General features: G+C 39.6%; 3 protein-coding genes across 3 annotated transcripts in view; 2 read left to right on the top strand and 1 right to left on the bottom strand.

The window, feature by feature from the left end:
- The first annotated feature begins 858 nt into the window (after nt 1-858).
- Nucleotides 859-4,589, top strand: LOC18025748 (probably inactive leucine-rich repeat receptor-like protein kinase At2g25790). The gene is made up of 2 exons (XM_006408804.2): nt 859-3,359; nt 4,103-4,589. Exons 1-2 carry the CDS (start codon nt 869-871, stop codon nt 4,465-4,467), a joined length of 2,856 nt encoding a protein of 951 aa, XP_006408867.1. The 5' UTR covers nt 859-868; the 3' UTR covers nt 4,468-4,589.
- Nucleotides 4,590-12,875: 8,286 nt separating this feature from the next.
- LOC112089208 (uncharacterized protein At1g43920, Chloroplastic-like) lies at nt 12,876-13,369 on the top strand. Its single transcript, XM_024160189.1, has 2 exons — nt 12,876-13,022; nt 13,100-13,369. Exons 1-2 carry the CDS (start codon nt 12,876-12,878, stop codon nt 13,367-13,369), a joined length of 417 nt encoding a protein of 138 aa, XP_024015957.1.
- Nucleotides 13,370-14,774: 1,405 nt separating this feature from the next.
- The window catches only part of LOC112089207, a 2,413-nt gene continuing 506 nt past the window's right edge, over nt 14,775-16,681 (bottom strand). Inside the window, exons 2-3 of the mRNA XM_024160188.1 lie at nt 14,942-16,659; nt 14,775-14,864 (exon numbers count right to left, since the gene is read on the bottom strand). Of these exons, the coding sequence (XP_024015956.1) occupies nt 14,775-14,864; nt 14,942-16,659 (1,808 nt within the window). The remainder of the gene's footprint in view (nt 14,865-14,941; nt 16,660-16,681) is intronic.

The raw sequence follows: 16,681 nt of genomic DNA, 5'->3' as shown, positions 1-16,681 counted from the left end.
CACATAAGAAATAGTGCTTTATCTTCAGTCAAAAGAACATTTCGTTAGTAAGCCGACAACAATATCAGAGGCTTTTTTCACGACATCAATCCCATCCTCATCTGTTCGTGTTCAAACGTCTGACTCCAAAAGTGACTGGAATGGAGGGAGAAAAAAAAAACACTAATCAAAAGAAATTAAAAAAAAAACGTGTAAAAAACAACACTAATAATTTTGTTATTAGATTTATAGTACAACTAATTATACTAGGTAATATATATCTTGTCACAAAAATATATATGGAAAATTTACAATATATATAAAAAAACACTCTAAATGGATGCCCAAAAGAAAACTCTAAAATTGCGCCTGGAGGGCGGGAGAAAAAAACTCTAATTTAACTTGTTCTATGTAGTTCATCATCCGAGAAAAGCTTTTGGTTTAAGAAATGCTTCATTTATTTTTTTTCTTCTTTTTTTTTTCCTTTGATGAATAACATCATATTAAAAAACAAAAGAATAACTTCATATTAAAACTAGCCATAATTTGAAGTGCGAATGTGCTCGACACCTTTTTTGTTTATTTCTATTTTAAAATTTATACTTTGATATATATTCCCCTTTTGTAGACCATCCAAGCACTTTTTAATCCCTTTTTTGTCTAGTACAAAGAATAATGCACATTGCCTTCCTTATGAAACCCTCTTAAATCGTTCCAATCGAAGGTCATTATTGATCCCGTTTAATATATATTATTTTTCTCTATTTTACAGCTAAGGTTGAAGCAAATCACAATCTTTTAAAGCAACACACTCATCCTAAGAGCATATATACATATTCAACACCATCTTGTTAATAATAGAGCAAAGCCAAACAAAACAAAAGCAAACATGTCTATTTCTCATCATCACACTCCACATCTCATCACAGCACTCTTCTTCTTGTTCCTTAACTTTTCTTGCCTCCATGCAAACGAACTCGAGCTTCTCTTATCATTCAAATCCTCAATTCAAGACCCTTTAAGACACCTATCTTCTTGGTCTTACTCTTCAACCAATGATGTGTGCCTTTGGAACGGCGTCGTTTGCAACAACTTATCTCGTGTTGTCTCTCTCGATCTCTCTGGCAAGAACATCTCTGGCCAAATCCTCACCTCTGCTACTTTCCGGCTACCTTTTTTACGAACCATTAACCTCTCCAATAACAACTTGTCCGGTCCAATCCCTCAAGAAATCTTCACCACTTCGTCTCCTTCTCTTCGTTACCTCAACCTAAGCAACAACAACTTCTCTGGCTCGATCCCTCGAGGTTTTCTTCCGAACCTCTACACGTTAGATCTTTCTAACAACATGTTCTCTGGTGAAATCTACAACGACATCGGATTTTTTTCTAACCTTAGAGTCCTAGATCTCGGCGGAAACGTCTTAACTGGCTATTTACCAGCCTATATTGGAAACCTCTCAAGATTAGAGTTCTTAACATTGGCTTCAAACCAGCTAATTGGAGGTATACCGGCGGAACTAGGGCTGATGAAAAACCTGAAATGGATATACTTGGGATACAACAATCTCTCCGGCCAAATACCTCATCAAATCGGTGACTTATCTTCTCTTAACCACCTTGATCTCGTCTACAACAATCTCTCTGGACCCATACCTCCTTCACTAGGAGACTTGAAGGAGCTTGAGTACATGTTTCTCTACCAAAACAAGCTCTCCGGTCAAATTCCACTGTCCATCTTCTCCCTCAAAAATCTCATATCTCTCGACTTTAGTGATAACTCGCTCTCTGGAGAGATCCCTGAGCTTGTGGCTCAGTTGCAAAACTTGGAGATTCTCCATCTCTTCTCTAATAACATATCCGGAAAGATTCCTAAAGGAATAACGTCCTTGCCACGTCTACAAGTTCTTCAGCTCTGGTCCAACAGATTATCCGGTGAAATTCCGGCAAATCTTGGGAAGCATAACAACCTCACTGTTCTTGATCTTTCTACCAACAATCTTACCGGAAAACTCCCTGATACCCTCTGTGACTCTGGCCATCTCACCAAGCTCATCCTTTTCTCTAACTATCTGGACGGCGTGATCCCGCCGAGTTTTGGCGACTGCAATACGTTAGAGCGAGTTAGGCTTCAATCCAATTTCTTCTCAGGCGAGTTACCTCGAGGGTTCAACGAGTTGCAACTCGTTAACTTCATGGACTTATCAAAGAACAGCCTCAGAGGTCACATCGGCACATGGGACATGCCACAACTTGAGATGTTAAACCTCGGCAAGAACAGCTTCTCTGGTGAATTACCGGATCTTTCTAGAAGCAAGAGACTCAAGAAGCTCGATATATCAGCGAACAGAATCTCTGGAGTGATTCCACTTGGGCTCATGACGTTCCCGGAACTTATGGATTTGGATTTAAGTGACAACGAGATCACTGGAGTGATCCCAAGTGAGTTGTCTTCGTGCAAGAACCTAGTGAATCTTGACATGAGCCACAACAATTTTACCGGAGAGATTCCTTTGAGTTTCTCGGATTTCCCAGTTCTCAGCAATCTTGACTTATCATGCAATCTATTATTCGGGGAGATTCCGAAGAATCTAGGAAATATTGAGTCTCTTGTTCAAGTCAACATCTCTCATAATCTTCTCCATGGAAGCTTACCTTTAACCGGAGCTTTTCTTGCCATAAACGCTACAGCAGTCGCCGGTAATAAAGATCTCTGTGGCGAAAATAATGTTAGCGTTTTACCTCCTTGCAAGGTTGTAAGAAAGAGAAGTACGAAGAGTTGGTGGTTTATCGTTATTTCAACCTTTGTAGCTTTCTTGGCCGTCCTAGTCTCTGGTTTCTTCATCGGTCTCGTCTTTCAAAGAACGCACAACGTTTTGGAGGTCAAGAAAGTGGAACAAGAAGATGGTACAAAGTGGGAAATTCAGCTCTTCGATTCAAGATTCATGAAATCGCTTACCATGAACGCGATTCTATCGTCTCTCAAGGAACAAAACGTTTTTGCGGATAAAAACGGCGTGCAGTTCGTTGTTAAGGAGGTCAACAAGTATGATATATCGGATATTAGGAAGTTTTCTGAGCACAAGAACATTCTGAAGGTAGTTGCGACCTGCCGGTCGGAAAAAATAGTGTACTTGATCCACGAGGACGTAGAAGGGAAAAGACTTAGCCAGATTTTGAATGGTTTCAGTTGGGAGAGACGGAGGAAGATTATGAGGGGAATCGCAGAAGCTCTTTGGTTTTTACATTGTCGATGTTCTCCGGAAGTTTTTGCTGGTGAACTATCGCCGGAGAATATTGTCGTCGACGTCGAAGATGAACCAAGGCTCTGTCTTGGTCTTCCAAGCTTACTTTGCATGGATGCGGCTTACATGGCCCCAGGTATAATCACAACATCTTTTTTTTTCTTTTTCGGCAAAATAATCACAACATCTTTTTTTCACAAGAGAACAGACCAAACGGGATTATAAGAATAGAAAACCAAATTATACCATTTTATTTGCCAAAATAAAGGATAACTTAATCTTCAGTAAATATGTATAATATTATATTTTTTTTTTCTTTAACATTTGTTTAGCAAGCGTTTTTCTTATAACAAATTAAATATCAATTAATTTAGCTGATAACAGGGCTATTATATGCTCCATCTGTTTCATAAATTAAGATATTTTAGTTTTTTTCTTAGACATAAGATATTTTCACATCTCTGTATAAAATAATTAATTAATATTTTTTTAAAAACATTTTGATTTATTTTTATTGGTTTCAAATTTAAAACATGGAGTTTTTTAATTGAATGATGTCTTTTGATTAGAAAATATATAAAATTTAAAAACTTTGATTTAACCAAAACATCTTAATATCTACGATTTTGCCACGAGATTATTAAGTTATTTAGCAAATAATCCATTTATTTAATTTAACTTAAGACGGTTTCAAAATTTAGAACCAAAATTTAGAAGAAATAATAATGCTAATTCAGAAAAAGTTGAAACATTTGTCTATGACAAATTATATATATATATGTATATATATATATTATATGCATATAATTTATTTATTTGTTAAAGATTATATTCTCTAAGCTTACACCTTTCACTTTCGTCTTCGTTTTGATAACGTAGAAACGAGGGAGCACAAGGACGTGACAAGTAAGAGTGACATCTATGGTTTTGGAATCCTCATGCTTTATCTCCTCACCGGTAAAAAATCCTCCGGTGATGAGGACATAGAATCTGGAGTCAACGGGAGTTTGGTCAACTGGGCTAGATATTCATATTCCAATAGCCATATTGACACGTGGATTGACTCGTCCATCGATACGTCAGTACATCAACGCGAGATTGTCCGTGTCATGGACTTAGCTCTGAATTGTACTGTCATTGATCCGCAACAGAGGCCTTGCATCAAGAACGTGTTGAAAGCATTAGAGTCCATCTTTTTGTCAAGTTCTTCTCGCACTACTTATTTTTCCAAGATCCTATCCTGACAAATTTGGCTGAGTAATTTTATTAGGGCTCTTTTTTTGTTTTGGTTGGGTTTAATAACCCAAAAGGTTTGTCGATCAAGGATTCAAGATGGTTTTGTTTACGTTAAAATGATTGTTTACTGATGAATGTTAACGAGTAGATATATATAATATGATGAATAGTTTGAACAACTTGTTAATCTCTATGCGGGATGCACTTGCACCTCCAAGTTTGTGTGTTTTTTTCAAACTACATTCTGGTTGTGCTAATGACCTAAATCAAACTCCATTATATTATTTTCTTCACAAATGTTTGATAAAGAAATTAAATAATGGTGATATATTATTTTAATTTGGATTTTAAACCAGGTTGTAGTGATAGTGATTCTCGTCTGTTGAATGGTTGCCATGTAGGGTTGTCAAAAAAAAGAAAAAGAAAAAAAGAATGGTTGCCATGTAGGTCTTTGCTATTAATCAATAACCATTCTCATTTTCTAAATGATCTCTGGTGAGTGGGCTACTCGGCAACACTCATCTTTAGAAGATTAATCAGGCACCTAAAAAAAGTATTACATCACTGAAATTGTATCAAAAAGTAAATTATTTTAAATCATTTATAACAACTGATATAAAAAAATGTAATCTGACATCAGTTATGTAACTAATTTTACTAATAGTTAATTTAATATCAATTCAGTAATAAATGATAGATTTTTTTATATTAATTTGGATCATTTCATGAAAATTGATACAAGAATGTGAATACACATCACTTAGATTATTGACATAACTACATTTTTTTGGTTAATATCATTTAAAAAATGATTCAAATATTACATCGATAAAAAATGATGCTAATAATTTTTTATTAGTTTTGATGACCACTAAGAGAAGAGGTGAGAAGCTTTGTTTCTTAATAAATAACTACAATTTATTTACAAACTCTAAAAGCCAATATCAATGTGTTATAATATGTAAAAAGTTTAAATTATTTATAAAATAATTTATACTAAAAGTTCATACTAATTTTAAATTATAACATATATTTTAAAGTTGATAATTATTGTATAACATAACTATCATTTATATTATTGATGCAAATCTTTAAAACTATTTTCTGCAACCGTCAATTAAAATAATTGATGCAAATATTTACATCACTTCCTTAAACAGATCAAATATTTACATCAGTTAAGTAACTAATGTAAAATTATTATTTGAAAACTGATGCAAATATATGCATCACCACTTTCGGAACACTTATTTAAAGAAATTATTACATCCCGGGCCACTTTCTCACTTTTTATTACGTGATAAGGGACTTTGAGAATATTGGTGACTTTACATGAGTAAAAAGACCCACTTACCCCTCTGTTTTGTCACACCCGTTTCTTACCCCTCCCATTTTTCTCTCTATGTTTTCGCTGTAAAAATATTTTACTGAACCCTTTATCTTCTTCTTTGCAACATCGCCGACATCGCCGACTTTCTCAACGACGTCTCCGACCCGCTCCTGTAACCCCAAATTTCTCTTACTTCAACCGGATTTTAATCAATTTGAGGTTGCTCCGTTTTCACCTAAACGTCTCCTTCGTCTCCGAGTCTCTGCTAACCCCCGCGATACAGAGTCACAGGCGACGAAACCTACCGGAATCTTAATTATAAACCAGAGAAACTCTTCAACACTTTCTTTCGGTCATGGATGGTAAATATTGACGAACTCTTACCGTTTTCAAATTAGTTTTAAAATAGATCTAGGGTTCTGTCCCGTTCTAGACTTTTTTACACAAATCGATTGTTTATTAGATCTGTGATCCCATACTTTTGTCTTTCTTGCTCGTTAACGGTTATCACTTTGTTTTTTACTCAATATTATTTGATTCTTACACCAGATAACTCAACGTGGGACGAGAGGCTTCCTACCCGACTCTTTGCTACTGACCGTTACCCCAGCAATCGTTTAAATATATACTCCAAGCCCGATACACTTACGTGGATTCAGGACACTTTAGAAAACACACCAGTCTTCGAAGAAATCAGAAACTCTTGTTTTGGTAAGTTATTTGAGTTCCCGGTTGCCCGGTGCCCTATCTCGTGCAAACTTGTACATGGTCTTATGGCGCGTCAACTCATAACCAAACGGAAATACGAGGTGTGAATGGTTTTTGGTGGACAACCTATGCGTTTTTCATTGAAAGAGTTCGGCCTCATATCTGGACTACCGTGCGGTGAATTCCCGGAGGACCACGACCCAGATTACGAAATGAGAAACGACCCCAAAAAGCCTGATCCTTATTGGCAGGAGCTCCTAGGCGATGACCTCAAAATATCATGCGCCGACATCGCGGCTATGATCAAAGGTGATCCAAACATGCCTGATTCCAGAAAACTTCGTCTCGCCCTTATCCTCATTGTCGACGCTGTCTTGATATCTTCTCAACAAACTCATCGTCCCACCTTGAAATATGTCTGGATGCTAGAAGATCTCGATAAGTTCTATAAGTTCCCTTGGGGTAGGGAATCTTTTCACAAAACCATTGCCACTCTTCGTCCGGCCCGGAAGATTATGGGAAAATGTGAAGATCCCATTGGCACTTTCAGACAACAACTCTGTCAAGCTACCTACCGGGTTCAAGGATTTCCACTAATTCTTCAGCTTTACGCCTTCAATTCTATCAGTGGCCTCCCATCGAAGCTCCCAACAGCATATGATGATCACACTGTCCTAGATGTTACTGGCGTTGGCTTCCCACAAATACCAACGCTAACTCTTTCCAACATTTTAGATGTTGAGAATCAGGAAGATGTAATATTCATTAATTTCCTATTTCCCATTTATATTCCCAATCTCATTCTTTTATCTCAATGCAGCTACATGTCATTCCTTACATGGAATCCCAATCCCACCAACCTGAAGAAGGATGGGGTGAGTGGGATGATGAGGTCAAGGATAGGAAAGTTGCTTATATGGAGGATCTTATCAGCAATGGACACGTATTCCCTCCAAACTGTTGGCCTGGTGGAGATGCGTCGCTTCCCCAAATTGTTCACAAGCCATACAAGCAGAAGGTTGAGCATAAAAAAACACATTCTCGGCAGGAAGAAGCTAAAAAAAAAAACAGGATCCCAGAAGTCTCTGTCTGTTAAGAAATCCAAAGCCTCTTCTAAGAAGCCTCTCACACGTCGGACTACAACCTCTCACGCTGCCAATGCTCCCACAGACCTCGAAGAACAAAACCAATGGCTTTTAGTTCAGGTCAAAGATCTTTTGCAAAGAACCGCCAAGCTTGAAGCCAAGTTAAAAAACAAAACTCCCTTTGTTGGAAACCGATCAAGCCGACGTGGTTTGCGGAGTAGTACAAGAATAAAAAAGGCCAACAAGCGGGATAAATCAAGCACTCCACCCGAGCGGTCTCTTTCACCACCGTGTTCCCAACAACCAACAATTGGTCTTTCCGACGAATCCAATCTTCCTCATTGGACGACCCCGGAAAAAAACGACATCACCCCGGCAAAGAATGGCCCTGATTTATGGGAGCTAGAGGTTCGTACTATCATTATTAGGTCTGCACGTTTTTCCTTTCGTTTTCAGGTGCTGTCACTTACTAAATTTGTTTGGCAATATAGGACATGGGTCTCCATCACGATTCTGATGACTTGACGTCGACGAAAACATCCGACAAACAGAATTTGTCCCAAAAGGTTAGGTCCTCTTATTGTCTATTATGCCTCCCTTTTTTTTACGCAAATCTTGCCTCATTATGAATCCCCTCCTCGCCTCATATTCCAGAATGACGCGGAATTAGCCACCCCCAAGGAACCAGTAGCAGACTCCTCTTCCGATGTACCGGTCCAGATGGACTGCGACTCACAAGATTGTCTTTTGCCGAACATAACTGATCCCGCTCTGCAAGACCAACACAGCACCGGTTATCCGGAACAGATCCCACTCTGCAAGGAGCCACTTATTGCTGACCAGGTTCAAAAACTTCCCTCACTTGTTGGTTTTTAATGTACACTACCTTTTACGTTAATATATAATACAGGCCATGGCGGTTGAGACCCATGATGATGAACGCCCGTCTAGCAAAACAGAACTATTCAACCAAGCGGTAATGTCATATCTCAATTCCAAAAGTATATTTTCATAAATTCAGCGAGTCTTTTTCCCAGATTTTTACACACTTTTCCCGCTTACCCGCATCCAACCAAGCCCTGCCCGAGTCTACTGGTTATGGTATGCTCCAAAGTGAACAACCATTGCCAATACAAAGTCCCCTCAAGGACCCACTTATTCATGAGCAGGTATTACAAATGCCAGCAAAATTTTTTCCTGCATCTCTATATGGTATTATTGCGAACCATAACCATGCCTCTTCCACTAACCAGGCCCAGATGGTCGCCTCCCCAGACGGTGGACAAGTACACATGGACGTCTACAATGTCACAAACAACTTACAAGACCGCTCGATTGATGGTGCAGAAATTTTTGGCGCACAGATCTTATATAGCACGGTAAAACTATACTTACTTCCACTAAATATTCATCATTTAGGTCGTTACTACCATTCTCATTATTCAATTCACAGACTGGTCCTCAAGCTCTTATTTGTGGACCACCAAAGCGAGATACTGTACCTGAAGATGTTTTTTGTGGAACAGCAGTCCTAGACCATGAGGTAAGATTTTCCATCCAACTATGTCCTAATTTTAAGACAATACCATAAAGGAACAAATCGTTTTATTTACGGTTTATTTTAGGAACCTCAGAGCCACGGTCACGTGATCGAGAATCAGACAACCATGCATGGCGAACACAATTCTGATGTACCACACGAAATGGATAGACAGATTCTTAAAAATTAACATTTCACTTAACCTATCGAAACCGTCTCTTATATACCCTCTCTAAATCAGGAACTGAAGCTAGCTCTGTGTAAATCACCGGCGACAGACCTTGTCTCAGCGTTACCCAAAACTGATATCGATTTCCAAGTAAGCTTATTCGACTCTCTCCTATAAACTTAGTAGATTGTCTTCCACTTCGAATAATTATCTCCTTCACAGGATGCTGCTCTCGTGGATCAGCAATTGATTTACAATGTCCTCTCCGAACTCAATAATCAGCCGCCTATAAAACATTCACACGACCAAACTATCGGTGAAGCCTTACTTTCTCAACACAATGACATCGTCCATGAGGCCAAGGTTAATCCAATGGAGAATCTAAATGTGTCAGTCTATCTATAACTATTTATTTTGACTCTTATTCATTCTTATAGGATCATCCTCAAAACGATGATGTCATTGGCTCACCCGTTTACGTTAGTGACTCCTCGCCTCCAAAGAAAAGGAAAACCCACATCCCATCCGAAATGGAAGACAAGCTAGCCCATTATTTCACAAACAAACCACCACGTCACCCTGCTGAACTTATCACAGTTGTCCCAAGAGTTGAATGGTCTTTGTTCTTCAAAACACTATCTTCTTCGCCGAAAGTGTAAGTTTCACATCGAAAACGCACATTCCTTTCTATACTAATAATAAATTTATAATTATCAGATTATTCAGGTTACATTTCACCAAAGCTAAATGCGACTTCGACAACCAATTCTTGCTAGACCTGGGGAAGAGTTCCGGCTGGATAAGCACAATGGTAATGTAGTCCTATCTTCTTACCAAACATTAACCCTTCTCCTTTTTTTCCCACACTCACCGTTCTCCTATCTCTTTACGTCTAGCATATGGAAGTGCTAATGGACTTCCTAACTTCCCACCATCACCAAGTTTTACAAAGTCAGCGTCTATGCTTTGCATCGCCGTGGCTCATAAACCATCTCCAGGGAAAGCACAGAAGCGTTATGAAGGCCAAGAACAAAGACTTAATACATTGGGAATCAAGGATAAGGGATTTTGTAGTCGCACCCGGGAAGACATGGTTCCAAGACGTTGACACTGTTTACACACCTATGAACTGGGACAACGGCCACTGGGTAGGACTAGTTATCGAGCTCAAACTTTGGTCTGTTTTTGTTCTTGACAGTAACCCCATCCTCAAAAAAGACACACAAGTGGCCAAGCTACTACAACCGGTGCTCGAGCTTCTCCCCCTACTCATAAAAAAACTTTGCAGGCGCACAACCATCGATTTCCTTCAACCTACGCCCTTCAATTGGTCGCGACCCAAAGATCTGTACGTCAACTTACGTGGGGGTGATTGCGGACCTGTCGCTGTCAAGTTCATGGAACTGCATGCTTACGGAGACCCGCAAACGTGTATGTCTGGCCTCACTGATGCAATGGTCGACAACTTTAGGAAACAGTACGCCATGGATATTTACCAAGCTCTAGTTGCCCCTTTGCATTTCCCTCAAAACTAAGTATCAGACTCTCTTTTGTCATTCTACCTACCTCCGCCTACTAAGTCCTTTTCCTAGAACCGACTGCTTGGGACTTTTTTTCTGCACTATATCCCTGTTACGGGTGTTCCTGCTGCATTTATGTACCATATCTATTATCTTTTCAGCAGGAACAATAACTAACACTTACAATGTTCAATCCTACTTATATGTTATTGTGTCCTTGAACTCTATATTATGTACCATATTGTGTACAACCAAAGCTATGTTCCGGAATACTATCTTCAAACCCTTACACTCATACGTACCTTTACTTTTGGACAACACGCTGTTGCTAAATCTTAACTGATCACCAACGCTTTTTCAGTGGTACCAAATTTCGTGGATTGCTGCTTCCTCATCCTGATGTGGTCATCAACTTCACCACAATAGGCACCCTAATCACCTTCTACCCTACTAACCTTGGACACCTAGTCCTGGACATACAACCTCCTACACGCACATGAAACAGTTTGTGGAGATATGGCACACACTTACACTCACCCGTGTAATCCTTTTGGACAACACACCGTGGATAAATTTAAACGGAACACGCCAGCTGTGGACAAGATGCGGTGGACTTTGGCTTACTGTGGTTTACTCAAGTTGTACCCCAAAGCTATGTAACCAACAGGTTACAATGGTCCTTGAAATCTATATTAAGTACCATATAGTGTACCCCAAAGCTATGTACCGGAACACACTTTCACTCACACGTACCTTCCTTTTGGACAACACACCGTGGATAAATTTATATGGACCACCACCGATTATACATCGTAACCAATAAATTGTGGACCAGATGTGGTGGACTATGGTTTACTCAACAGGTAGTCGCCAACAACTTCTCCACAATAGGCACCCTAATCTCCTTCTATCCTAACCGTGGACTTCCAATTGTGGACAGAATTGTGGACGTCGTGGATAAATTTAACCGGACCACCGCCGATTTTACATCGTAACCATCAAATTTTGGACCAGATGTGGTGGACTATGGTTTACTCAACAGGTAGTCGCCAACAACTTCTCCACAATAGGCATCCTAATCTCCTTCTAAGCAAACCGTGGACTTCCAATTCTGGACAGCATTGTGGACGCTAGTTTGTGGACATATCAACTATTGCACGATGTCATTAAGGCTTCCATTCCAACACTGCCCTTGTGGCTAGTATATTACAAATTTGGAACTGTGGATGCTAGTTTTTGGATATATCAAATACACCACAATGTCATGCTATCGGGGACGCTACTATGTGGACATGTCAACTATTCCACGATGTCGTAATTCCACGATGTCATTAAGGCTTCCACATACACTTTCATAATATTATGTGCCATATAGTTTACAACAAAAAACGATGTACCGCAATACTATCTTCAACACCTTACAACCTAAAACCCCTACAAATAGTCATATGTACCTTTACTTTTGTAGCGAAATCCGTGGATACCTGTTAGCTCATAACAAAACCTTGAGGTCACCATTTCATGGACAGTGTTTACTCAACATGCAGTGGACACTAATCACCTTCTAACCCTCCGTTTGGCCAACCACTTGTGGACATAATACCTGCTTCACGCAACTTAAACGGTTGTCGCTGCCTTCCTTGGACTACTCTTGGTGGACTACTCTACAATGGCTAACATGATGTGGACAGTCTTCTTTCTGTATCATGCTTTAGACCATCTGACCTGCCAAATTCAATTTCAAATATACAACCATCAATGTGTACCTACCCAAGTCCATGTTATCATATGCAGAAATCAAATTTGGACAACGACATGTCCATGTTCATTCGCTACCTACTCGTCCAACTACAATACCACTATATATCGACTAATTAGTGGACACCTTTTCGTGGACCAAATTTTTGTTGTGAGGTAGACCCCATTCCGTGGTCACCTTTCCCACTAAATTGTGAACAAGAAATGCGAAGGAAATATACGACGGAACATCTCGGCCATATATATACTCCTGTTCTCCATACTTACCAACGATATCACCGACCAAATTAGGGTTTACTATCAAATATGAGTTTCCAATCCACAGCTTCCACACCTACCTACTCCCGCGGGATTCCCAGGTGCTGTTCGTGTGGCCAGAAAACAGCGATACTCAAGTCAACAACTGTTCAAAACCCAGGCAGGGAATTCTACAGGTGTATTGCCGCGAAAAAGGTAAGAATTTTAGAACAACTCCTATATAGGGAGATTATGGCCATGTCAAGTTGAGCCCCATAACTTTTCTAATATAGGGAGATTATGGCCATGTCTTCAAGTGGGTCGACGAAGCTAAATCAGAGGAGCTCGATATCTTAACCGAAAGTAACATTGAATTACAAAACGAAATTACCATCCTCAGATCGGCGGAGGCTAACTTAAAGAGTCAGGTACAAACTATCCTCGCAACTATTCAGACCTTGAAGAACGAAACCCAAGCTACAAAACAACAACTAAGGATTTACGCTTACTCTACCGCCTCCTGCTGTATCGTTGTTCTAGCCGTTCTTCTTCTCAAGTATTAATCCCTTCTGTTTTAAACGGACCACCTTGTTCTGGGTTACGTGGCCACACGATCTCAACATTTTGTACGTGTGCTCTGTTTATCAATTACCTTACTGTCTATGCTGTATGTGTTTCACATCTGTTTATCAATTAGTTCTCAGTGCACTATACATTATGCTCGATTCACGAACAATATAATTGTTCGACCAACAATTCTTTGAACGCATCATTAAAAACTTACTCAAATGTCAATAATACAGCAATTAAAAGGATTACAAAGTAAGACAGCAAATACAAAGTAAGACACCAAAAAGCAGGTCTGACTAAAACGATACATCCACAATGACATCAATGGTTCATCGTCATAACCAACACTTTCGCTATCATCAGCACAGCAATACATACGACTACAAACAGAACCTTCCCGAAAATTATTTTTTGCCCAAGCTCAAGCTCCATTTTACCCATACAAACAACGGTTGCCTCCAACTCTTTCTTTAAACGCTCAATTTCTTCAGCCGAACTCTCTACGCTCCGCCACATTTCTGGGACATCCACGGGCATTCCACAGTCCCTAAAAGCAACAAATCGAAGCCTCTCACCATCTTCCTCCACCGTCTCTTTCACTTTCTTCAGTTCTTCCATCATGGCCGTATCCCACCATTTGTAAAAACCACACCCTCCACCCTTATAAATCCGAATCAAATTACAAATACCATTTAAAAAAAAACTAAAATAGAAAAGACTCATTTACTTACCTTGTTTTTTTTGCAACAAAAAAAACTCCGGCCCCTTTCCATCTCAGAAACGGCCGATTCGATGATTAAATTGTTCCCACAATAAAAACTAAAAGGGATTCCCAATCCAGGCTCTCTGCGTGACGAAAACTCATCAAATGCATCTAGATCTGGAACCGCACTTCCAGATGAACTCCAACTATAACTGAACGGCATAATAAAAGAGGAGTACCAAAACCCTAACCCACATAAGTTCACTAAACCTAAAAAAGACATCTTCAGCATACTTATAGAGAACTTCCTCATAATTTCGACACCTAAGTCTAAATCAGAGACACTGCACAGTAAACACCAAAGCAGATCTACAACCATACAAAGCATGTTTTGTGTTCGGCATACCAAACATACAAAACATACAAAACTTATTCCAAAACTTATATCACATTACAGTACTTCAACATTAAGTTATGTCAAAACATAATTTCAACAAAATTCACAACACCTTAACAAAACAATACAGAGTACGTCAATACAGAGTACAATACCAAAATTATACAGTACAGAGCACACTAAAACACTGCTCTAGCTACCAGGACCCTTGACCACATATACCATCGGAATTACGCCAAAAAATAATACTCGCAATCCTCTGAATCACGCCAAAAACAACTAAAAAGCCCTACACCTCTCATATTGGGTTATTGCATCGGGTCCTATTATGCCCAGGTTTGAAACATCTCGTACACTTGTTCGGTACTGCTTTTTGCTTTCTCACCACCTACACCAAAAAAGATAAAACATTGTAAACTATATAACAGGCGACGTCAAACATTAAACCAAACGTAATAAACGTACCGGCACCTCTCCCGTTGATGGTATCCTCACAGTTGGTGGACGACCTGATGGCCTCCTCGTGCGTGGAGGGAACAAAATAAAATTCTCAACTTCATCAGGTACATCCACATCTTTAGCATCGCCTTCAGGATAAATAACGCCTGCATAGGTATCGATCCAAGTACTTGTCTTATACCAATCAGCCACTAAACTGTCCCAAGGCATTCCCAAGTGATCGGCAGCAATCAATGCATGACCACAAGGAAACTTCAGCTTATCGAACATCTTGCATGTACAACTCCTATCAGCTAAACAAACAAACATTTTTCCCCCGTATGGATCAACTATTTGACAGCTAACATTAGATATATTGTTAAGCTTACTCCCTTTGCAATTTGCAAAATTAACCAACATCTCTTTGTCAACCTCAATACTCACCATACCTCTCCTCTTCCTTGCTTTCTTTATTCTAGCCTCAAACCATCTACTCATCATTGCTTGAATAAACTGCAACAACTCAACTATTGGTGAAGATCTGCCTTTCTTCAGAGCGTTGTTCAGTTGCTCACAGGCATTGCTAGTCATTAGGTTATATCGGTTCCCGCTAAAATAAGCTCTACTCCAGTGAGCAGACCCTATACTATCAAGGTACTTTGCGCACGCGGGGCTCTTGATACGGATAGTACTCATAACCTCCTTGAAAGCTCCAAGTTTATAACAAAATGCCGCTGAACCAACCATTTTAGCCAAACCTTTGCTCTTAAATCTAGAAACAACATTTCGCTCCAGATGAACAATGCAACACCCATGATGAGCCAATGGAAATACTTTCCTCTTTGCAACATAGATTGAAGGGCAACGATCAGATATAATACTTAGGCATTTGCTGTCCGCAATCAAACGAGCTACATTACCTAGGAACCATGTCCACGCAGCATCATTTTCACTATCAACAACAGCAAATGCTAATGGGAACACTTGGAAATTCGCATCTTGTCCACAACAAGTCATCAAAACGCCTTTGTACCTTCCTGTCAAATGAGTTCCATCCAATACGAGCACATGCCTCACTTTCCTGAATCCCTGTATCGACGCCCCAAATGCCAGAAAACAATACTTGAATCGGACAATACCATCATCGTTCTCTGTTTCCAATGCAGTTACAGTACCTGGGTTAGCTAGCTTAATCAGATATAAATACTGACTAAGCCGCATATATGAATCACTGTCTTCCCCTCTCGTTCCCAAAACCGCAAATTCCTTTGCTCGGTGGCATTTCATATATGACGCATTAACCCGCAGATCTTCCAATACCAGCTGCTGTAGCGACAATGCCTTCGGCCCATTTTCGGGATTCCCATATTTCGATTTGTATACGGCGGCTATAATTCTAGAAGTTGCCTTCTTCCGGAATTTGTTACGCATTTCAAACGCACAAATATGTTTTAAATTCATCTTCACGAGTTCATAGTATCCACAATCTTTAACTTCATGCGCGAGAATTCGCCAATCACATTTCCGATCCGTGCAGCTGACTACAAAATAATTCTTCTTCGTGGTCGACTGATAAAATGTGAAAATGTGCTTAATAGCATACAAAGCCAGGCCGATTCTACACTCCTCCTTGCTAGCGTAAATCTTCCCCACATACAGACGGTCGTCGTCCCCAGACAAGTCTAAGTCAGGCATGTCAACACTCTCATACTTAGTATCATCGAACAAAGGAGGAATGTCAAACTCTCCACGTCAATCTCAGTCATA

The sequence above is a fragment of the Eutrema salsugineum genome, unplaced genomic scaffold, assembly GCF_000478725.1.
Source record: "Eutrema salsugineum unplaced genomic scaffold, Eutsalg1_0 scaffold_12, whole genome shotgun sequence".
Taxonomy (NCBI): domain Eukaryota; kingdom Viridiplantae; phylum Streptophyta; class Magnoliopsida; order Brassicales; family Brassicaceae; genus Eutrema; species Eutrema salsugineum.
The sequence above is the reverse complement of the archived record's forward strand: the minus strand, read 5'-3'. Positions and strand labels throughout refer to the sequence as shown.

Bases quoted from the DNA above. Each gene is read 5' to 3' on its own strand.
- LOC112089208 (XM_024160189.1), top strand. From the start codon at position 12,876: ATGAGTTTCCAATCCACAGCTTCCACACCTACCTACTCCCGCGGGATT. The intron at 13,023-13,099 runs GTAAGAATTTTA...TTTCTAATATAG, and splicing joins GGTGTATTGCCGCGAAAAAG to GGAGATTATGGCCATGTCTT.
- LOC18025748 (XM_006408804.2), top strand. From the start codon at position 869: ATGTCTATTTCTCATCATCACACTCCACATCTCATCACAGCACTCTTC. The intron at 3,360-4,102 runs GTATAATCACAA...TTGATAACGTAG, and splicing joins TGCGGCTTACATGGCCCCAG to AAACGAGGGAGCACAAGGAC.